General features: G+C 40.8%; 1 protein-coding gene and 1 long non-coding RNA gene across 3 annotated transcripts; both read right to left on the reverse strand.

Moving 5' to 3' along the window:
- Nucleotides 1-1,035: 1,035 nt before the first annotated feature.
- Nucleotides 1,036-5,064, reverse strand: LOC100780728 (adenine phosphoribosyltransferase 1, chloroplastic). 2 transcript variants are annotated; one of them, XR_005886271.1, is made up of 6 exons: nt 4,855-5,064; nt 3,738-3,850; nt 2,848-2,984; nt 2,624-2,682; nt 2,277-2,349; nt 1,036-1,309 (listed from the first exon to the last, which is right to left on the reverse strand). XR_005886271.1 is itself a non-coding variant. In XM_014762114.3 (4 exons), the coding sequence occupies exons 1-4, from the start codon at nt 2,998-3,000 to the stop codon at nt 1,274-1,276; spliced, it is 321 nt and encodes a 106-aa protein (XP_014617600.1). In that variant the 5' UTR covers nt 3,001-3,104; the 3' UTR covers nt 1,036-1,273. The 2 variants fall into 2 exon arrangements, 1 of the variants encoding a protein (XP_014617600.1); XM_014762114.3 differs by lacking the exons at nt 3,738-3,850; nt 4,855-5,064 and having other exon boundaries at nt 2,848-3,104.
- Nucleotides 5,065-6,603: 1,539 nt separating this feature from the next.
- Nucleotides 6,604-10,036, reverse strand: LOC121172742 (uncharacterized). Its single transcript, XR_005886272.1, has 3 exons — nt 8,731-10,036; nt 7,863-8,633; nt 6,604-7,775 (listed from the first exon to the last, which is right to left on the reverse strand). It is a non-coding gene; the product is annotated as an uncharacterized lncRNA (long non-coding RNA).
- Between the last annotated feature and the right edge of the window lie 14,217 nt (nt 10,037-24,253).

Genomic DNA, 24,253 nt, shown 5'->3' on the forward strand with positions numbered 1-24,253 from the left:
CACAGCTTCAGATCCATGAAATCAGTTAACATACATCCTTACGGACAATACTCCAACTTCCCCATCAGGCTCTGATACCAAAGCTCAACGAAAAGAGTCAGATTTTGGTTTTTAGAGAGAAGCTTAGCTAGGAAACAATCTTTGTAAGCTTTTCTTTCCATTTTAATAAACTCAAAGTTTTATTCTCATATCTCTTCTCCCTCTTGACTGATCTTGTGCAACTCTGCCGCCATTTCGGTTTCTTCTCTTCCCTCCCCTTACCGATCCTGTGAGGCTCTGCCGCCGCTTCAGTTTCTTTTATGTTGCTTTCTTTTTTATTTGTTTTACAGTTTTCCTTTGATATTATATTTTCCTTTTAACTCTTGATCTTACTATATATTATTTCATCATGGATTCTTACTTCCTATTTGTCTGCTTAATCTCTTTTTGCTGATATATTCAGATCTAGCTAATAGAGAAAAACAATACCAATCGGATTCAGAATTCAGGGAATCCCCATTTTCTCCCAGCCTTCTTTTCTGACCTTGAATTCTATCAAGCTAGGTTCTTGATTTCTAACCGGTGTTTTGCTTGTCGAAGAGGTTTTAAGAATGTTTTGAACCCTATATTAAGGAAAATAATTTGGGTGATGGATTCTGGGAGAGATCGATTTCTAATTAGGATGATTAAACATTCTTGTATTATTCACCCAGCTGTTCATATATATAGAAGCATAAGCCAAACACAAGTGATTCTATTAGGATGACCAAATATTCACGAGTTATTCCTTTAGCAGTTGGTATAAATTGAGATTTGAGGCATAAGCTTGTTCTTCAACCTGAAATGTTTCTATATTTTCTCTCTCTAACTCTTCCAAACTTCTCTTTTTATCTAATTAAAAGTAAAAACAAGAAATGAAAAAAAAAATATTTTCTTAAAGTAAACAGACCCTTAAATTTAATTTGTTCAAAAAAATTTTGGCTAACCTTTCACAATACAATGGTAGGAAAAAAACAATTCATTGAATTCAATAATGGCATGGAGCAAGATCATCACTTTCTCAAGGCAAGAGCATTATTCTATACTGTATAGGAGTTCATGCGAACAAACAACAGAAGGAAATTTCCAAGACAACAAGGGCATGCTTTCAATAGAAAATCTAGTGATTTTCAGCTAAAAAGCCTTTACCTCAGTACTTTGTTAATATCCTCTTCCTCATCTACGTGTAGTATTGCATCAATTAGGTTCCCACGTTTCAATTAACTCAGTGTAAGTCGGCCATTTCCTGATCTATTCATGTAGTAAAATATTTTGTGTATGACAATCTCAGCTGTTTAAGAACAAAACACTTAGCAATGAGAAATAAGCTGATAACTTTTTTTGATAACAAATGTATACATTCAATAAATACAAGAATATGTTATAAAAACAAATTCTTAAGTTGAACCTCAGTAAGATGAAAGCTCCAGATACATTACATGTCTAATATGGAAATTCAATTGTGCTAATTATATTACAATGAAGAAAATTTATTGATGCCACATGACCGAACTAGTTAAATTTGTTTCTAGTCCTCACAAATAGAACAATGTGCCTTTTTAGTCTCTTGAAAGTAAATTGTCTTTGGGTCCCATATTTATATTTATGAAAACGTGTCCCGTGATCTTTATTTCATAATCACAAGTGACCAAAATCAGACATTTTTTTTTTGTGAAGAACAAAGATCACAACTAACATAATTTCATAAATAAAAGACTAAAATATAGTTATTTATTTTTTAAGAACTAAAAATAAACATTATTCTGTTTGAAGAGAATGAAAACATTAAGTAAAAAAAACTGAATAAAAGTGATTTTTTTTTTAGAATACATGGTGCATGTCTAGTAACACTTATTTTAAGGGAAAAAATGATTTTTTTAAAACAAATAAACTAAAAAAAAGTGTTGAATTTTAATCAATTTATAATTTGTTATATACATATATGTTTTATTATAATCTCATTTTGTTTTATTTCAAAAAAATAATTGTAACTTCATGCTTAACCCTAAAAGTGTAATCTCATTTTAGAGGGCTCAATCACTCGCTAACTGTCGAGCCACTTTATGACAATACTATAAAAGGTGCCAGCAAGAGTCCAAAGTCGTTAAGAAAAAACTAAAGATGTTTGAAATATGTTCACAATATCGTGAGACCACGAATCAAAACGAATAGAGTTATTTGCCCAAACAAAACGATTTTTACAAGTGTATTTATCAGAAAAAATTTCCATTTAAGGAATTAGCGTTGGATTGGCGTACCTCAGTAACATTTATCCGCTTTACGCGGCTCAATAAGAACATAAAGTGGCTTTCCAATACACCTGCACTACCCCTAAAATGAATAGAAGGCTTAATTTAATTTACATAATTTCAAGAAAGTAAAAAAAAAAATTAACGAAAGGGGAGAAATTATTTTATAAATATTGTTATTAGAGATCATCTAAATTTTGGGATTAGTTTATGATCACGAGTGACCAGTGACCAGTTTATATAATAATTATATAAATATTTTTAACTTTTGGATTTTACCTTGAACAACATAGAAATTTCTGAGAGACTAAGTAGCAAAACAAGCTAACTTAAAAAAGCTAATAAGTGATTATTACCTTGACATCAGGCACACCAATGACACAAGCACATTCCACCACTTCAGCACCAACACGTTCTACAAAACAAGTTGCAAGAAACCAAATATGTATAGCAAAGTTGCGAACACATTCATTGAACAATCACAAGTGAAATAAAAGAAGGAAATAATATAGACAAAAAGTAACACCCCCACCCCAAAAAGAGGCTGAAAAATAAAAATAAAATCAGCTAGAAGTTTTACTCTTGCTGACAGAGTTCCATCTGTGGCCACCAAGTCATCAATGATTATGGCCCGTTCACCGGGTTGGACAGAACCAACATGCAACTCCAAGCAAGCAGTTCCATATTCTAGAGCATATTTTTGTGAAATTACTTCACCTAAACATAAAACCATATCAGGGTTAATTTAGGAAAAAATGTGGAAGGCCCAACAAAAGGCTGAAGTAAAGGTCCAAAATTATATAATAAAAAAATTCATTTGAAATTAAAAGTAAGGTTTTCTTTCTCCAGCTAAAAGCCATTTAGGGTGTGATTAAGCATTTATAATGTGCCAGTAAGTATAAGGGGAAGGGGACTTGGATTGAAATCTGATTTATAGGTAAGTTTGATTTGATTCCATTCACACGAAACAGATGAGTATAAAGTTAATTTAATTTGGATGAACCAATATGAATTATGAAATTGTTACAAAATGAGAATCTTATAGGTTTGAAGTTAGGCTTTCACTTTCTCTCTCAAAAAAACTGTTAGGCTTTAACTACTCATTCAGTGTGCATTTACAAGGCAATTTAAACACACCATGACAATAATTATTACCTAGTTCTGATAACTGATTTTCAACTCGCATTTCATGTTGTTTGCATTTACTAGGCAATTTAAACACACCACGACACTAACTAATGATCACTAACTAATCATCACAAATAACTCTAGTCAGATGCATGTGCTTTAATTTATTACTTAAAATTAGTTGAAAATGAACAATTCTAATTTTGAACAAGCACCTCAAGATGAATTGTTGTAAAATTCCTACTATAAAGCATACCCTTTATCCAATTTGGGCCTCTACTAATTAGTAGGATAAAAATAAATATGGAAGAAAGATGCTGAAAAAGACACATTTATCCCTACCTCATGCAACTGTAATTCATGCAATATTGATCAGCATGCACAGGATAGAAGTAAGCTCTTTTGGAAGCCAAACCTAAGCAGGTAGATGCAGATCGAGGACAGGGTTTCATCATCTACAAAAGAGAAACTTAGTAAATAGTGATGGAACCTTTTTTTAATTTGCAGCAAGAAAGACAACAAAATATTCCAAACAATATTATAGAAAAAGGACAAAATTAAAATAACACTCTTCTGATATATATTCCCTGCATGGACACAAAAAGAGCTTAATGATTTCAGTCTGATGTCACACCCCATCCTTGTCCACAAAGACAACGAGCTTCATTGATTACTGGCAAGCATTTTCACAATTAAAACAGGCTAACTAGTGTGGATTATTGCACACAAAATCATCCATAAGGAAAAATTGTGAAGGGGGCCAGTAATGATACATTTTCTTTTTCTTCCTGCATCATGACCATCATAATCCGTAGACATAATTTATACTAAAAAAAATCATATTTGGTCATCCTTTACATAATCTGTGGAAGCATATACACACCTAAAAAAGTCACAACTTTTCAGGAGTAAACTACGCAATATTTTCAGAACTGAACCAACAAAGAATGATTAAAACAAGTTTTAAGGTTCAACCTTACACATATCAAGACCAAATCGTATAGATATGTTAAATGTAGATAATAAAATCCTCCTTTCACTTAATTTGATTTATCACGTTAACAAGTATGCTAAAAGTATATATTGCACTAATACTAGAATTTCTAACATGCATTAGGCCTACATTGAACAAGTGAAAGGGGAAGTGGTAATACCTTATTGTTATATAATAATAGCCAAACTCTTAAAGCATTACAAGTTCCTAAATATCAAAAACTGGACAAATTAAGAAGGGGAATGTCACGTTTGGTCCTAAATTGTGAACAAGTAATCACTAATAAAACAATGGTTTTAATGTAGAGAAAATTGGAGAAGTTCAACTGTCTCAACCGTGACAATTTCACACAGCTTAACTGGTTCAAGATCAGATTTAAATAATTGTAATATGCTAAGAAATATTGAAAAAGGGAAAGGTAATGCAAAATCCAAGTAACATGATTTATATAAAAATTTTGACCACCTGAAATCCTCTGAAGTGTCCTCCCGGAAGGATCCATTCTTTAGCAAATTGAATCAATGTGAAATGTACACTCTCCTACACAATCAGCCACTACTTTCAAAGTCAGAGTAACAGACAAAGATAATTAATACATGAAACCTCCGACTCTGTCTCAGCCCTAATAGACTCCTCCTCAACAAGAACGAGGAGCCTCTTGATCTCCTCTGCCCTGGCCGCTGCATCGACACCAAAAAAGAAGAACATAAGAGGAACAAAAATTTAGAATTTTTGAACAAAAAAAAGAGGCACTTTGATTGAAATTTTAGAATTTATAAACAAAAAATGAAAGAGGAACAAAAGAAGAAGAAATATTGACGGCGGTGGATGATGGCAGCTCATAGTGGCCAAAAAATCACCTCACAGCGGCAGAGACTAAAATTAGAGGGGTTTTGTTGTGGACATGGAGAGGAGGCGATTGATGGTGGTCGTTTCTTGGTTCATGATTGGCCAGAAAAAGAAAGGGAAAAAATGTTAGGGTTTATGAAAGATCATAAAGAGTGAACGAAAGGATGCTTCTGAACATCATTGTTGTTGTTGTTACAAGCATTTTGATGTTGTAGCCCTCGGAGACGACGGCGGTGGAGAAGAAGTAGCAGAGAGTGAGAAATGAGAGAGGAGAGGGAGGAATAAAAATTAAAAACACAAACTTCTAAGACGATTTTATGAAAACCGTCTTATAATGACAACCATTCTAAGACAGTTTTAGCAAAAAAATTAAAAAGTTATTATGAAAAGTCACATCCCTTCATAAGTTTGTGAAAAGTCACCAAGGGCCTATAAATATGTGACTTATCTATGAAAGTTTTGAGAGTTTTTCAGAACCTTATTGTCTTATCCTCTCAAAAACAAATCATTGGCAAAACACTTGCAAATCAATTAAGGATTCTTCTAATAACTTCATCTTGTATCTTCTTCTCTAAACGAGAAAAACATTTGTACTTTCTTTAATGACTTATTGAGATCAAGAGGTTGTTTGTCTCATGAATTATGAGTTTCCTGAACACAAGAGAAAGGGATCCCTCAGGTGTTCAGAAGTTGTAAAAAGAATTTTTACAAAGTTAGTGGAAATCTCAAGTGGGTTGCTTGAGGACTGGACGTAGGCAATTTAAATTTTTTCCACAATATATAATGGAATATTTACAATGAATTATAAGAAAAATGAAAGTCAATGCATAAAATCATTTGTAACCTAATCTAAATTAACATAATAACTACTATACAATTATAAAATTACATAAACTCCTAGTGTTTGATTTTTAACTTTCAAATAATATCTTACCCACTGAATGAGAATTGCCATCATTCTCTCTGGTTCTAATTATCTTTGATCAACAAAAATATTGCATGATATAATAAAACATAAGTTAATAAATGAGTCAAAATAATAACAATTGTAAGAAATTGAATTAGTTTTGAAGTAAACAATTACCATTTCCCAGTTATCCTTGAAACCTCCTAGGACTATTGTTGACATCCAATGCATCATGTAGTACCCGCACTCGATGCTTCCTTTTTGCTTATTACACTAAATTGAATAGGATATTTAGATATTCAAAGTTAACTGAAACGTAATAAAATTTAATTTTTAAGGCATGAAACAATATTTAAATGACTTACTTTAACTACAATCCATGTAGCAGTAGCCTTGGATTTACTTCCTTGACTGTCATTGAATCCCTTCAAAGCACTGATTAAGAGAAACATGCATGTGTATTATACAATAAAAATATTGATGTCAAATTTTAATCATAAAGTAAATGTATTACAAAATGCAATTGACCAGTTAATAATTTCTTTCAAGTAGTTGTCAAACATATTGTGCAAGGAACAAAACCAGATGACAACATTGTCCTTAGGCAAAATGACAACTATTTGCCAATGTGCACGACATTGGAGAACTTTAAGTTATTATAAAGCATGCATGATTTAAATTGATTTGTTGAGTTTAGCTTACCCATTCAAGTAGGCTCCTAGGTATACATCTCTCTATGAATTCTCCATCCATTTCTAAATATAATCTTCTAATTCAAATTGTGTTTGCCTAAATCTTTGTATAGATTATGGCTCGAGGAACCCATACATATCGACATTCCTTGCTCGATAGTTGTCTCAGTTGTATGAATATAAAACAATTAGTTAAGTAATATACAATAAGGTAAAGTGATTTATAGAATCCACAATTGTATAACAGAGATGCTCAGACATTGACCATCATGAGCTATTTCTGAAAGATCTTCATGTTTTATGTAAAATGGGAAGTTATCATTATACACTTCAAACACACTAGCATCCCACGGAACCTGCAATGGCTTGAGGAAAAGTTGCAGAATGGTCAATGTCATGAGGTACAAGGGATCGATGTCAGGATCTAGCATATCTATAGGTTTCGTCAGTCCCTCAACAACATGTTTATCCTACATGTTCTGAAAAAGGCTTTACAAAATGTGTAGGCCAAGCAATAAAGGTGTTAAGTGTTTGTCCCACTAACTGAACCTATCGAGTAGGTACAGGAATGCGAGCATTAACATCTCAGACTTCCTCAACACTAACCATCACTTGATCATTGCCCAAAGGAACATTGTGGACAGTCGTTGACCCCTCATAAACTCTTCCAAGAGCAACCAGTCGGGGAGGAGTGTCATTGACATACAAATCACATTTGTTTGAGTCTCCCGTTTCTGTGTCCTGCCCCAAGGGATTGACACAACTTTCCTTTGCATCTACGATTACATCTGATTGAAGGACATTATTAATTGTTGAGTCACTTTTTTGTGTGATTGACTCCTCCCATTGGTCTCTGGTCAACAAATGGCAATTGCCAGTACATCCTAATGTTCATGGGCGACAAAGCTTCCCTGTGAGGCTTGCTCCTCCAAGGAATCCTATAGTCAACAAAAAAAAACAAAATTGGTTTACTCATCCAACAATTATTACAAAAAATAATCACTGACAAATGAAAAGTGACTTACACTCTTGTCTACGATTTCCTTTGCAGCTTCAGACGTCATTTGACCATTTTTCTTCATGTGGGCCATCTTCCACTTCACATGTCGTCTAATGGGAGATTGAGGATCAACGACTATGTCAGTGCTCCTAGATTGGGCTGCTTCCTCCAATCGTTTCCCCTTCACGTGTCATCTTATGGGAGATGGAAAATCATAACCCACTCGAGACAACACGTGAGGGGTAGTAGTTTGTTTCTGAATGGCCTGTGCCTTCTTTCGAACATCCTGTGACAATAACACATAATGATAACTTATTATAGTTGACAATAATACCTAAATATGGAGTTTTTTTCTTTGTCCTCAAATTGGATGATTCATGGATATCAAATTCGGCCTGCGATACAATAAATACATTTTGTAGTTAGTAAATTACAAAGTAGGATTTTTAGTACAACATATTACAACAAACATTCAACATTTAATTTAAATACTTGAATATCTTCCCAGATCATATTCTTTTGAGCAACATGGACTTGTTTCCAATTATCATATGTAACATCCACCTTATCGCGAGTGATAATCCCTAAATATGTTCATAATTTATTTTTGTGGGGACCTTCGGCTTTCCCAGTGACAAGATCAAAATGAAGCACTGGTCTCTTCACCCTAGCTGGTCTAGTAGCCAACAATCTGAGTCATGTTGCTTTTCTAGTCTTCTTTGACGTAGACAGTGAAGAAGGTGCTACTAACTCAGGAGGAGGAGGAGGAAATGAGCTAGGTGGTGTAGCCATGTGCCTGTCAAAAAACAACAACATTAATTAAACAACATATGAAAACTATATTAAGTTGTGTAACTAAAATTAAGAAAGCAAGTAAATATAAAATAAATTACATTATACGATGTTAATTAATTCTCCTTCATCATGATCATTACGATTTATGAGGGTGTTGTCAACTTCTTCTTTTCCATTGATGTTACTCGACATTTGTGTGGAGAAAGAAGTGAGACAAGTTTCAAGGATGCAATCATCATCTTCAATATTAACACCAATTGTTTTTGTGTAGAACCACTGACCATATTTCATCACAATGATCTTGAACATAAAATACCTGTTTAGCTTGTTTAGCCATGATGAAAGACTCATTCTGATAAGTGAGCTTCTTCAGATCAACCAAAGTAAATCCAAAATCATCGGTTTACACACCGATATTGCTATCTACTAACTTACATTTGAAAACACAGACATTGAATTTTACATAATTAACCTCCCAGATTTCTTAAATGACTCCAAAGTAAGGCATTGAAGCTACATGAGGATTGTCATCATGTATAGTAGCAAAGTGTTGAGATTCAGCACTTAGACTTACACCATTGTTTTGCATTATACTCTTGTTGTCTTTTGATTTCGTGTAGAACGAATACTTGTTGATATCGTATCCTTACCAAGTTATAACACTTCTTTTAGGCCCATCTGCTAACTTCCTTAACGTTTCAAATTCATTATGGTCACCAAAAATTATGTCTTTAAATCAATTAAGGAAAGTCTTGTTATGCTCTTTCAACACCCTATTATTGGTCATTTTTGGGTTCCTTTCCTTGACTAAAGCTTCATGGCAAAGTATGTATGGTAGAACTTCATTACTGTTATTTAGTATATACAAATAAGCTTGTTGCAATTCTTCTAGACTTAGAGTGATAACATGCAGTCCTCTTGATCCCTTATCTCTCACTGTCTCGTTATGCCGAGACTCCGAAACCACAACAAGTTTTATCTTTTCCATGTACTCGAAACAAAACTCAGTAGCTTCTTTCGCAATGTACTTTTCAACAATAAATGCTTCAGGACGGTGTAGATTCTTTGTATACCCTTTTAAGATCTTCATGTATCGCTCAACCGGGTACATCCACCGCAAATAAATGGGACCACAACATTTAATTTCCCTCACCAAATGAACAATTAAGTGAACCGTGATGTCGAAAAATGAAGGAGGAAAATACATCTCCAACTGACACAAGATAATAGTAGTCTCATTTTCCAGCTCATTTAACTTAAGAGGATTAATGACTTTGCTACATATGGCATTGAAGAAAAAACACAGGCAAGTTACGGCATGCCTGACTTTCTTAGAAAAAATGTCTCTTATCGCCACAACTAACAATTATTGCATCAAGACTATCATGAGACTTAAAGCCAAGTAAATTTAGATCCTTCAACTACCCAAGCCTCTTAATATTTGAAGAGTATTGCTGTGGCACTTTGACACCGCACAGACACTGAAAAAAAATTATCTTTTTCTTTCTGGAAAATATATGACAAGCTGGAGGCAAGTATATTTTCTTACCATCAAACCTTGGATGTAACTGGTCTCGTATACCCATCTCAACTAGATCTTTGTGAGTATTCAAACCATCCTTTGTCTTGCCTTGAATGTTAAGAAACGTGCCGATGACACTATCACAGACATTTTTCTTGACATGCATAACATCAATACAATGTGTGACATCTAGATCAGACCAGTACGGAAGGTCAAACAATATCTACCTCTTCTTCCATATTGTCATACCCTAATTTCGTCCGGGGACCTTTGCTTGATGACATGCAACTTTTGTTTGGTCCTTGTGAGGTGCTTGGCACCCATCATTAGGCAATTTGTGAAGTTCCGGGACATGCCGGAAATCAAAAGAAAATATTGATGCACAATCCGTAAGGTTCCGTGACACACCGGAGATCAAATGGAAGCATCGTTGCACAATTAGTGAGGTTCCGTAACATTCCGTAAGTCAAAAAGGGGATGATTATGTGATCCGCAAGGTTCCGTAACATTACGGAAAGAAAACAAGTATCGTTACGAAATTCGTAAGTTTCAATAACTTTACGAAAAAATAATCACCAAAAAAAGGCAGGGGGTGTATTTAGTAAAAATGGGGGTGCAAATAGCAACCAGGCCCACTTGGGCCCTCCAGAAGATTCCTCCAGAAGGCTGTTGCTTGTTGAGGAAGCAACCCTGCTCGCCTGGGCGAGCTGGGTGGCAAGCTTCTCCCCCAATTTTCTATAAATAGGGGGAGAAGTGAAGTAGAAAAGGGTTCAGCCCCTTAGGCACTTCTCTCTCTTTTGAATTTGCTTAGGAAAATTGTTTCCGTGAAGAAAATCCAAGCCGAGGCACTTCCGTAACGTTTCCGTAACGTTTTCGTGAGTGATTTCGCGAAGGTTTTCGACGTTCTTCATTCGTTCTACATCGATCTTCAGCCTTCAACGGGTAAGTACCTCAAACCAAGCTTTTCAATTCATTCTATGTACCCGTGGTGGTCCACATTTTGTTTCATGTATTTTTATTCTCGTTTTCATTTACTTTTTATACCCCCTTTTGATGTGCTTAAGCCATTTATTTAAGTCATTTCTCGCTTAATCTAAAAATAAAATAAATTTCCACCGATCGTTTGAATTGTATCATCCGTTAATTTCGGTTAACATGAATTCCGACCGTTCGGTCGTGCCGTAACCACGTTGGAAATCAAAAAAGAGGTAAAATAATAATATAATAATAAAAAAAATATCTTTTAGTAAAGTAAAGCGAAAAAATCAATCGGACGTTTTCTCTTTGGAATTTCTCATTCTTAATTGAATTGACTAATAACTAAAGTGAAACTAAGGCTAAAATCAACTCGCCTAGTCAAGCTCGTCCACAAAAATAGGCTTTTTTGAAAGTTTATCATTTTGGTTTCTTACTAAGTAAAATGGATCATTTTTAAGGTCCAACGCCTTAAAATGATCACCTTTCAAGTAAAAAAGAATCACTTGATTCACGCATAAGAAAGAACTATGTAGGTCTGATTTCCTCATTGCAATTGAGGAATACGTAGGAGCAAAGGGAAACACCCTTGTCGACCACGAAAAGAGAAAAATATAAAAAGGGCATAAAAGATATAAGAACGTAAAGGGAATGTAAAAATCAAAGTCATGTTTGCACATTCGATTAAAGGCTGCTGTCCCTTGTGACGGACGTGTGGGGTGCTAACACCTTCCCCGTGCGTAAATACAACTCCCGAACCTTTCACTTAAAAGTTCGTAGATCGCGTCTTTTCCGGTTTTTCCGACGTTTTCCTCAAATAAACGTTGGTGGCAACTCCGCGCGTATTCCTTTCGTTGAACACGCATCCCGCGAGTCACGCGTCGCCCTCCCGCTGAAGGGTAGGTTGCGACAGTTGGCGACTCCGCTGGGGACTAGTTTTTAGAGAGTTAGGCCATTTAAATCTTGTGCAATGTTTTATCGTGACTTTCTCCTTTGTTGGTTTCCCTTTATTTGTCTTATGTTCTTGTGTATATAAACTCTTTGTTGCTTTTAGTGCGTTTTAAAATGTATGCATGAGGTAAATATTTATTTATTTGATGCACACAAATACCAACACTATTTGCACACACTGTGAGTTGAAAAAGGGCCCTATACCCGGGTTCATAGGAACATAAGGGGTGGAGGTGAATCTGTGATCATGCTAGGTCTCCGACTTGCTTGATTATAGTGAACCCTCATCTAGAGTTTTTCTCTTTGAAAACATATTGTTGCTAGTAGTCCCTACTGCTGCTGTATGTTCTTCGAAGGGGATAATACCTCTAGAAACCATCAAGAGAGATATGACTACCTTGGGGGTTATCACTAAATGCCTAGTTAGCTCTCTCCCTTATAGGTCCCTTAAATAGGGGCACGGAGCAAACACGCTGTGTGCCATTTTTCACACTGCCATGCATAAGTATCATATACCTTTTTGCTTATGTTCAGTGAATATTGTCATACTATGCGCCTTTTGCATATGCATCGCATACGGGTTCTGTCTTGATCCCCTCTATAGACAAATCAACGGAGGGTCCAGGTCACCGTTTTAAATACATACGTTGGGGCACTTTGCTACCCCTAGACATTGTGTCTAAGAAGGAGACAATGTCCCGGGCGCCCGCATTCTTAAATTACATCTGTGTCATATGCATTCCTTCATGCATTCATCCATTCCGCCCATGAGATATCGGAGTTTTGATTTGCACCAGCTTTTTGTCTCACTTTAGTAAGCATGGGGACAAATCAAACCAGCAAGAGGTTTTACCAAGTCAAGGTTAAAGGCCTAGATACCTCCAGCATCAAGGAATTAGGGCGGTTGATGGAACCTCTCCAAATGCAAGCCTTCTGCAAGACTTACGGAAAGATCTTAGAGTTGACCATAGCAGAGGTATCCATAGAAGCCATTGCATCACTCACCCAATACTACGACCAGCCTTTGAGATGCTTCACATTCGGAGACTTCCAATTGGTACCGACCATTGAAGAATTTGAGGAGATTCTAGGATGTCCTCTCGGGGGAAGAAAACCATATCTTTTCTCCGGTTGTCTCCCCTCTTTGAGCAGAATTACAACTGTGGTCAAGGATTCAGCAAGAGGTTTGGACCGCGTAAAACAAACTCGAAACGGCATAGCGGGCCTACCACGGAAGTACCTAGAAGACAAGGCGAGGGATATGGCAAATCAAGAAGATTGGGTCCCGTTTATGGATGTGTTAGCATTGCTAATCTTTGGGGTCGTCCTCTTTCCAAACATAGATGGTTTGGTGGACCTAGCCGCAATCGACGCGTTCCTTGCATACCACCATAGCAAGGAAAGTCCGGTGGTAGCTGTCTTGGCAAATTTATTTGACACATTTGACCGAAGGTGCGAAAAGAGTAGCGCACGGATCATCTATTGCTTGCCCGCTCTCTGTGTTCGGTTGGTTTCACACCTATTCCAGCAAGACACGAGGCATCCATGTCCGCTCCAAAGCCATCGCTCGTGTACTGAAAAGAGAAGAATAGATTGGGACCAGCTTTTGGCTGGGATAGGAGGTAGAACAATCAATTGGTTCCCCCGATGGAAGGAAGGAAAGGAGGGAGTCCTTTTCTCATGTGGAGGGTACCCAAACATTCCGCTGATAGGAACGAGGGGTTGTATTAACTACAATCCCGCGCTCGCTATAAGACAACTAGGGTACCCCATGAGGGGAGCACCGATGGAAGAAAGCATGTCTCCTTTCCTTGTGAGGGATTTCGGCGCGCAAAATTTCAAGGCTATACAAAGAATCCATAAGGCATGGGAAACCCCGTTAAGGAAAGATCAAGAACTTAGGGGCATTCGTAATGGCATCATTGGTGGTTACCATGAATGGCTGAAAGTTCATATACGAGGTTTAGATTGGCTCGCCAAGTTAAAAGTCGTCAGCGAAGAGAGTTTCGAAGCACCGGAAGAGGACGAAGAAGTCCAAGCTCTCAAAAGCGAGTTAGGAAAGGCGAAACTTGCCGAGGAGAAGTTCAAGTTGGCCGCTACACACATCCGAAAGAAGTGTGCCGGATTACGGGAAGAGAATGCAACTACCGCAAGAGCCCTTGAACAAGAGGCCAAGAGGGCTCGCAAGGAAGAGTATGGCCGTAACAAATTTCACGAAGCTCTGTGGGTTAGCAACAGTGAACTCAAGCTGTGAAGGGAAGAGAGGGACCAGTCACGAGCACATAGCATGGTCTTGAAAGAGGAGTTGGTTGCTTGTTCAAGGTCCAAAAGGAGCTTGTCTCAGCGTTTATGCGAGACGGAGACCAACATGCTAGCTATCATCGCCAAGTACCAAGAAGAGTTAGGTCTAGCCACGGCCCACGAGCATAGGGTCGCAGACGAGTATGCCCAAGTATACGCGGAAAAAAAGGCTAGAGGAAGGGTGATCGACTCTTTACACCAAGAGGCAACCATGTGGATGGATCGGTTTGCTCTTACCTTGAACGGGAGTCAAGAACTTTCCCGATTGTTAGCCAAGGCCAAGGAAATGGTGGACACCTACTCCGCCCCCGAAGAAATTCATGGGCTTCTCGGCTACTGTCAGCATATGATAGACTTAATGGCCCACATAATTAGAAATCGCTAGAAAACTTGTATGGTCTCTCAGACCTTGACTAGATACGACTTTCTGAAATAAAATGAGTTGGTCCCATGTTTCTACTCCAAAAAGCTTGTGCGAGTCAAATCACTCCTGCATTTTATCTCTAGCATTCATTCTTTCTTTCTTTACCCACTCCTCACGTTTGGTTTTTTAGGGAAAAACACCATAACTAAACGTGCCACAAGGCATCCCTATCGCACCAGATCCAAATCTAGAACGATGGGTGATCAAGAGGAGACACAGGAACAGATGAAAGCCGACATGTCGGCTCTGAAAAAACAGATGGCTTCCATGATGGAGGCCATGTTAGGAATGAGGCAGCTCATGGAGAAAAACGTGGCCACCGCTGCCGCTGTCAGTTCGGCTGCCGAAGCAGACCCAACTATCTTGGCAACCGCGCGCCATCCTCCCTCAAACATAGTAGGACGGACACGCTGGGGCACGACGGCAACCCTCATCTGGGATACAACCGAGCGGCTTACCCTTATGGATTGCCGCCCAACTACTCACCACCCGTCTTGCAAGATGATGCGGGCCATATTGCTTCTCCCGTCCTTGAAAGAGAGCCTCCTCAACAGCCCGACGAGGTCCACGAAGACCCTCAAGACTATGCTCGAAGGGATGTCGAGTTCTATCCCCCGATCCCCGAAGGGCCGGCACCCAGCACGTTGCCTCAGCCCAACATCACGTCACAACCAATAGTTTTGTCCATGGAAGGACCGCCTCCGGCAACTGAAGAAAGGAGGAAGCTCGATCTCCTCGAGGAGAGATTGAGAGCCATGGAAGGATTTGGGGACTATCTGTTCGCAGACATGATGGATCTTTGCTTAGTACCCGATGTTGTTATCCCCCCGAAGTTCAAAGTACCGGACTTCGACAAGTATAAAGGGACTACTTGTCCCAAGAACCATCTCAAGATGTACTGTCGCAAGATGGGCGCACACTCTAAGGATGAGAAGCTATTAATACACTTTTTTCAAGATAGCTTGGCCGGAGCCGCGGTAGTTTGGTACACTAATTTGGAAGCTTCCCGTATCCGTACTTGGAAGGATCTGATTACTGCCTTCCTAAGGCAATATCAGTATAATTCCGATATGGCTCCCGATCGCACTCAGCTGCAGAATATGTTCAAGAAAGAGGGCAAAACCTTTAAAGAATACGCACAGCGATGGAGAGACCTGGCGGCACAAGTGGCTCCTCCCATGGTTGAGAGACAGATGATCACCATGATGGTAGACACTCTGCCAGTGTTCTACTATGAGAAGCTAATAGGTTACATGCCGTCCAGCTTCGCGGACCTAGTGTTCGCCGGGGAAAGAATCGAGGTAGGGTTGAAAAGAGGAAAGTTCGATTACGTTTCCTCCACGAGTGCGAATGCCAAAAGAATCGGGACAACGGGGGCAAAAAGGAAGGAAGGAGATGCCCATGCCGTCTCTTCAACGCCCGCATGGGTCAAACCCCCGTAGACACCTCATGGTACCCATCAGTACGCGCAACATCACCCGAGCTTCTTGGCTCATACCGGGAACGCCTCTAGTTCAGCACCTGTACAGCCTAAGGCACCCACCCAGAGGGAAGCTCCCCAAGTTCCAACTCTGAACACAACTCGCCCGGCCGGCAATTCCAACGCAACAAGGAACTTCCCTCCGAGGCCATTTCAAGAATTCACCCCACTCCCAATGACGTACGAAGACCTCTTGCCGTCCCTCATCGCCAACCATTTGGCCGTGGTAACTCCCGGAAAGGTCCTCCAACCCCCTTTCCCAAAGTGGTATGACCCTAACGCAACTTGCAAGTACCATGGGGGTGTCCCGGGGCATTCCATTGAAAAATGCTTGGCCTTTAAATACAAGGTCCAACATTTGATAGATGCTGGATGGCTGACTTTCCAAGAGGATCGGCCCAATGTGAAAACCAACCCGCTCGCCAATCATGGAGGGGGAGCGGTTAACGCCGTTGAGTCCGATAGGCCGCGCAGGTCTAAACCTTTAAGGGATGTGGCAACCCCTAGGAGGTTTATCTTTGAGGCCCTACAAAGGGGAGGTGTGATTCCTCATAGTGGGCGTAAGGAGGATTTTTGTTTGCTGCATTCCGGTGAGCGGCATGACATGGAAACGTGTTTGGGAGTAGAGGAATTGTTACAGCGAATGATAGATCAAGGTCGACTGGAAGTTAGCAGTGAAGGAAGAGAGGAGCAACATATATGCATGCAGTCCACGGATAGGAGTAGTGTTGCGAAGCCCAAACCCTTGGTGATATACTTCACCAAGGGCACAGCTTCGCAAAAGCCCGGACACCCCTTAGCAGCTAAACCTGTTCCTTTCCCATACCAAAATAGCCACGCAGTCCCATGGAGATATACACCTCCGAGGGGGAAGCAAGAAGAAGCCACCGACGTCAGCTCGTTGTCGGCTAAGGTAACAAATATCACGGGACTGAGTGGTGTGACCCGTAGCGGTCGTGTGTTTGCGCCTCCGGACCTACCAGTCCAACCCGTGAACGTCAAGGGGAAAGGAAAAGTGGTGGAGGAACATGATGGCGAAGCACCCCACGCTTCGAATAAAGATATTCCGGCGAAAGGTCTTCCGGAGAAAAAAGATGGTAAAAAGGAGGTGTCGCTAAAGGAAGCCAGCGAGTTCCTCCATATAATTCAGCAGAGCGAATTCAAGGTTATCGAACAGCTCAACAAAACCCCGGCCAGGGTCTCGCTGTTGGAGTTACTCATGAGCTCCGAGCCTCATCGTGCTCTGCTAGTAAAAGTTCTGAACGAGGCCCACGTGGCCCAAGACATCTCGGTAGAAGGTTTCGGAGGGCTGGTCAATAATATCACTGCCAACAACTATCTTGCCTTCGCCGAAGAAGAAATCCCCGCCGAGGGGAGAGGGCATAATAAAGCTTTGCACGTATCAGTCAAGTGTATGGACCATATCATAGCCAAAGTGCTCATCGATAATGGTTCCAGTTTAAACGTGATGCCTAAGAGCACTTTGGAGAAATTACCATTCAATGCTTCCCACCTAAAGCCGAGTTCAATGGTGGTTCGTGCCTTCGACGGCACCCGCTGAGAGGTTAGGGGGGAGATCGATCTCCCGGTACAGATAGGCCCTCACACCTGTCAAGTTACCTTCCAAATAATGGATATTAACCCCCCCTACAGCTGTCTGCTGGGGCGGGCGTGGATCCACTCAGTGGGAGTTGTTCCCTCTACACTCCACCAAAAGTTGAAATTCGTAGTGGAAGGGCATCTGGTCATCGTATCAGGCGAGGAAGACATCTTGGTGAGCTACCCATCCTCTATGCCTTATGTGGAGGCCGCAGAGGAGTCATTAGAAACCACTTTCCAGTCTTTTGAGGTGGTAAGCATTTCCTTCGTGGACTCCTTCTCTGGGCAAGCTTGCCTGTCCGATGCAGCAGTAATGATGGCCCGAGTTATGTTGGGGAACGGTTACGAACCCGGAATGGGTTTAGGCAAAGACAACGACGGCATAACTAGCCTGATAAATGCCAAAGGAAATCGTGGGAAGTATGGGTTAGGCTATAAGCCCACTCAGGCAGATATAAAGAGAAGCATCACGGGAAGGAAGAATGGTAGTCAAAGCTCGCGGTTGAGACAAGAAGGTGAAGGAAGCCCGCCCTGCCACATAAGTAGAAGCTTTATAAGCGCGGGTCTGGGGGACGAAGGTCAAGTGGTCGCGATGTACGAAGATGATGTTCCGAGTACATTGGATTTGGTACGACCATGCCCTCCTGATTTCTAGCTGGGAAATTGGCGAGTGGAGGAACGCCCCGACATTTACGCAACGAGCATAATGTAAACCTTTACGGTTTTTAAAGCTCTATAGTTGGGCCTAGGCTTTAGAGTTTTTCTTTTGTTAAGGCTTTGTGTCTTTTGTTTTTGAATTTATAATACAAGGATCTTTCTTCATCTATTCCTACGTCTCTACCCATTCTCATCCATTTGCATGTTTACTTCTTTATTTCTAAAACGACAGATCCGATGACGAGTCCCCCGAAGGTACTAATACCTGGGACGCACCTATCAACTTCGAGCAAGAAGCGAATCAAACGGAAGGTGAAGGGAACGAAGATGTGAGACTTCCCCCAGAATTAGAAAGGATAGTCGCCCATGAGGACCAAGAAATGGGGCCTCATCAAGAAGAAACAGAACTAGTAGACTTGGGAGTTGGCAGTAGAAAAAGGGAAGTAAAGATAGGCACAGGTATTACCGCACCTATCCGTGAAGAATTAATAATCCTGCTAAGAGAGTACCAAGACATCTTTGCTTGGTCATACCAAGATATGCCCGGTTTGAGTTCTAACATTGTACAGCACCGATTACCTCTAAATCCCGAGTGTTCCCCGGTAAAGCAGAAACTGAGAAGGATGAAGCCCGAAACATCCTTGAAGATAAAAGAAGAAGTGAAGAAGCAATTTGACGCTGGTTTTCTGGCCGTCGCTCGGTACCCAGAATGGGTTGCCAACATTGTACCGGTCCTTAAGAAGGATGGGAAAGTACGAATGTGTGTGGATTATCGGGACCTGAATCGGGCCAGTCCCAAGGACAATTTTCCTTTGCCACACATCGATATCCTCATAGATAATACGACCAATTTCGCTTTATTTTCCTTCATGGACGGTTTCTCCGGTTACAATCAGATAAAGATGGCGCCAGAGGATATGGAAAAGACTACCTTCGTCACCCTGTGGGGGACATTCTGTTACAAGGTGATGTCCTTTGGACTCAAGAATGCCGGGGCAACTTATCAACGGGCCATGGTAGCTTTGTTCCATGATATGATGCATCAAGAGATCGAGGTCTACATGGACGACATAATTGCTAAATCTAAATCTGAAGAAGAACACCTTGTCAACCTGCGGAAGTTGTTCGAAAGGCTTAAGAAATATCAATTAAGGTTGAACCCCGCCAAGTGTACCTTTGGGGTCAAATCAGGGAAATTGCTTGGTTTCATCGTAAGCCAGAAAGGGATAGAGGTAGACCCCGAAAAGGTGAAGGCCATCCTTGAGATGCCGGAACCCCGTACTGAGAGGCAAATCCGAGGTTTCCTGGGACGCTTGAATTATATTGCCATATTCATATCGCAGCTCACCACCATTTGTGAGTCGTTGTTCAAGCTCTTACGCAAAAACCAAACTGATCACTGGAATGAGGGTTGCCAAGAGGCTTTTGGAAGGATCAAGAAGTGTCTAATGAATCCCCCTGTGCTTATGCAACCAGTACCTGGAAGGCCTCTCATCTTGTACATGACAATCTTGGACGAGTCAATGGGGTGTATGCTGGGGCAACATGACGAATCCGGAAAGAAAGAGCGCGCTATTTACTACCTAAGTAAGAAGTTCACGACCTGTGAAATGAATTACTCCTTGCTCGAAAGAACGTGTTGTGCTTTAGTATGGGCATCCCATCGCCTAAGGCAGTACATGCTGAGCCATACTACCTGGTTGATATCCAAGATGGACCCGGTTAAGTACATCTTTGAAAAACCAGCTCTCACGGGACGAATCGCCCGGTGGCAAGTCCTGCTATCCGAGTTTGATATAATTTACGTCACCTAAAAGGTGATAAAAGGAAGCGCCTTAGCAGATTATTTGGCTCAACAGCCTCTTAACGACTATCAGCCCATGCATCCTGAATTCCCGTATGAGGACATCATGGCCTTGTTTGAGGAAAAATTGGACGAAGATCGGGACAAATGGACCGTATGGTTTGACGGAGCGTCAAACAATCTAGGCCATGGCGTTGGAGCAGTATTGGTCTCTCCGGACAATCAATGTGTACCTTTCACAGCCAGGCTAGGATTCGACTGCACCAACAACATGGCCGAATATGAAGCATGCACCCTGGCCGTCCAGGCAGCGATTGACTCCAATGTCAAACTACTCAAGGTGTACGGCGACTCAGCGTTGGTAATCCATCAGCTGAGAGGGGAATGGGAAACTAGAGATCCCAAGCTGATACCCTACAAAGCCTATATCAAGGAATTGGCTAAGACCTTTGATGAGATTTCCTTCCATCATGTTCCCCGCGAGGAAAATCAAATGGCGGATGCGCTTGCTACTTTGGCGTCTATGTTCCAGCTAACGCCGCATGGGGATCTACCATACATTGAATTTTGGTGTCGTGGCAAACCCGCGCATTGTTGCCAAGTAGAAGAGGAACGGGACGGTAAGCCTTGGTATTTCGACATCAAGCGATATGTCGTAAGCAAAGAATACCCGCCAGAGATTGCCGACAATGATAAGAGGACATTGAGAAGGTTGGCGGCCGGCTTCTTCATGAGCGGAAGCATACTGTATAAGAGAAACCACGACATGACACTCCTGCGATGCGTGGATGCCAGGGAGGCGAATCACATGATCGAGGAAGTCCATGAGGGCTCGTTTGGAACGCACGCCAACGGGCATGCTATGGCCAGGAAGATCCTAAGAGCAGGTTATTACTGGCTTACCATGGAAAGTGATTGTTGTGTCCATGTAAGGAAATGCCACAAATGTCAAGCGTTCACAGACAATGTCAATGCTCCACCGCATCCTCTGAATGTCATGTCCACCCCTTGGCCTTTCTCCATGTGGGGGATAGATGTCATCGGGGCCATTGAGCCCAAGGCCTCGAATGGTCATCGCTTCATCCTCGTAGCGATAGATTATTTTACCAAGTGGGTCGAGGCGGCCTCCTACACCAATGTCACGAGGGGTGTGGTGGTCAGGTTCATTAAGAAAGAGATCATCTGCCGATATGGTTTGCCAAGGAAGATTATCACGGATAACGGAACCAACCTGAATAACAAGATGATGGGGGAAATGTGCGAGGAGTTTAAAATCCAGCATCACAATTCCACGCCCTACCGGCCAAAGATGAATGGAGCCGTGGAAGCGGCCAATAAGAATATCAAAAAGATTATCCAAAAGATGACCGTGTCGTACAGAGATTGGCACGAGATGCTCCCATTCGCGTTACACGGTTACCGAACTTCAGTGCGAACGTCAACTGGGGCAACGCCGTTCTCATTGGTATATGGGATGGAGGCTGTGTTACCGTTTGAGGTAGAAGTCCCGTCATTAAGGATCTTGGCAGAATCCGGATTAAAGGAATCAGAGTGGGCTCAAACGGGCTATGACCAGCTCAACCTCATTGAGGGTAAGCGCTTAACGGCCATGAGTCACGGGCGCTTGTACCAGCAAAGAATGAAGAGTGCATTCGACAAGAAGGTACGCTTGCGCAAGTTCCATGAGGGAGACCTTGTGTTAAAGAAAATGTCCCATGCTGTCAAGGACAATCGAGGAAAATGGGCCCCAAACTACGAAGGGCCTTTTGTTGTGAAGAAGGCTTTTTCCGGAGGAGCCCTGGTGCTTACCAACATGGATGGCGAAGAGCTACCTTCACCCGTGAATTCTGATGTCGTCAAGCGATATTATGCTTAGAATCTGGGGCAATTAAGGATGTCATTGCATGTTCTTTATCTTTATGTGTTTTCTGGATTTCCCCCAGGGATTCCCCGTCTACTGTATCTCTCGTTTCAATCTTTTAAAGAAATGAATGTGGATTCAAGGTTTTAGTCCTCACGTTGGTTTCAAACCTTGCGTTAATTTGTGATCACCTGAGCCCTTCCGCTCAGTTCATGGGATGCCCCAAGCGCTTAATTCAAATTGAACCTAAACCAACTTTCACTAAAATTTGCTACGTGTGAAAACATTCATACATACGCATACGCATGCATATTGTTGTGGTAAAACAGGGGCAAGATCATCTTGAGCTACCTTCTGGGGTAGAGACAAAGCTAGAACAGCAGAAACCAATCAAGGTAAGACAACGACGCGGTCAAGATTTGCCACACCTTGTTGTTTCTTACTTGCAGGTACATAGGGACGGATGCAAGTGGGGATGGGGTCACGACTGACCGATCATTGCCCCTTCTCTGCGCTAAACAAGCAGAGAACGTCGCGCAAGGCAGCCCAGTATCCTTTGAATTCGCAGTATTTTACTACCATTGTTTGTTTTTTTAAAGTAATTAACGCCTAATTCTAACTTAAGTAGGCTCAAATAGGTAAAACGCTAACCCATAAGGAAGGAGAGGACATGGTTAATGTTCCTCTCAAAAAAAAAAAGTTCAGGTTAGCTCGCCTAGGCGAGCTGAGCTCGCCTGGGCGAGCAACCCCTGCACCAAAATATAAAAAACGAAGAAAGGGGGAAGTTTTTGCATTCAAAAAATTCTTTTCCCCCCATTCAAAAGCCATACCCACGGAATTTACGAGTTTGCAGCCCTAGGATCTCTACTTTTCGCATTTTTCGATTCCGTTTTGCGCTTTTATTCATCACCAACAAGTAAGTATTCCATCCCTAAGCTTTCTAGCTTTTCATTGGTGTATTTTTTATCTCAATTTGGTGCTCAAAATTGTGAGAATGTGCTCAAATATGTGGGGCAATTTTGGTTTGTTTTCTTGCTTGATTGGGTTGAATTGGGGGTTTGTATGAGATGGCCCTAGGCCTATAATGCATTTTGAAGCAATGGGACATGCCACATTGTCCCTGTTCTCTTGCTATTGATGCCTAAATGCGCGCCCGCCAAGTGTTCGGTGAAATGCCTCAATGGCATTAGCGCGTGATTTTTGTAGGGAAACAACCTATGGGACAATTAGGTCTGCACATGTTATCTATTTTTTGGGGGCATGTATTCGGTTTCGTAAGGGCTAGAGTAATTGCCCCCCATATATACTAGGCCTAGGAACCAAAGTTTTTTGTGCAAGAGAACACAAGAGTGGGTGCATATTGGGTAAAGTTACCCTTTTTGGCCAGCAATCAGCTATGAGCCACGCTACAATAATTTCCCCACGCCTAGATGTTTAGGAATTTTGTTCATCATAAATGTGTAGGTTTAGAATAGGTAGCAAAATACCTTTGGCAATTTACACTTTGGGGCGTGGTAGCAAAATACTTGGATGTATGTACATGTAATTTTTGGTAGTCAAAATGTCTCACAAAAAATATATATATGTTGCATTTTTATGTGAAGAAAATACCTTACATAGATACTTTTTAATTTGAATGCCATTTTAGTCAACAAAAGAAAATATACTTGAATTTGCATGCGGCTTTAGGTAGCAAAAACACTTGAATAAAGCATGAAATGTAGCACCTTATTGTGTAGGTAGCCAAGATTCATCATTAAGTTTGTGTATGTATAGGTATTAGAAATACCAGAATGTGCACGTATGCAATTTTTGATAGCCAAAGTGCTTTGAGTATGCATGTATGTAAATTTAGCAAAGGAAATGCATGTGATGTAGGTAGCAAATACGCCTTGGAAGTACATATAAGTGATCTAGGTAACGAAGGTGCCTTGATTGTGCATGGGTGCATTTTTCTTAGTTAGAAGAATATCTTGTGCGAGTGAATGTTCGTAAGGAAGTATGTGCATGAGTTTGCTCTAAATTTACATTGATGTTTGTGTTTATT

This window comes from Glycine max, chromosome 9 (genome assembly GCF_000004515.6).
Source record: "Glycine max cultivar Williams 82 chromosome 9, Glycine_max_v4.0, whole genome shotgun sequence".
NCBI classification, from domain to species: domain Eukaryota; kingdom Viridiplantae; phylum Streptophyta; class Magnoliopsida; order Fabales; family Fabaceae; genus Glycine; species Glycine max.

Bases quoted from the DNA above. Each gene is read 5' to 3' on its own strand.
- LOC100780728 (XM_014762114.3), bottom strand. From the start codon at position 3,000: ATGGTTTTATGTTTAGGTGAAGTAATTTCACAAAAATATGCTCTAGAA. The intron at 2,683-2,847 runs GTAAAACTTCTA...CTTGTTTTGTAG, and splicing joins ATGGAACTCTGTCAGCAAGA to AACGTGTTGGTGCTGAAGTG. The intron at 1,310-2,276 runs GTACGCCAATCC...GTTCTTAAACAG, and splicing joins AGCGGATAAATGTTACTGAG to CTGAGATTGTCATACACAAA.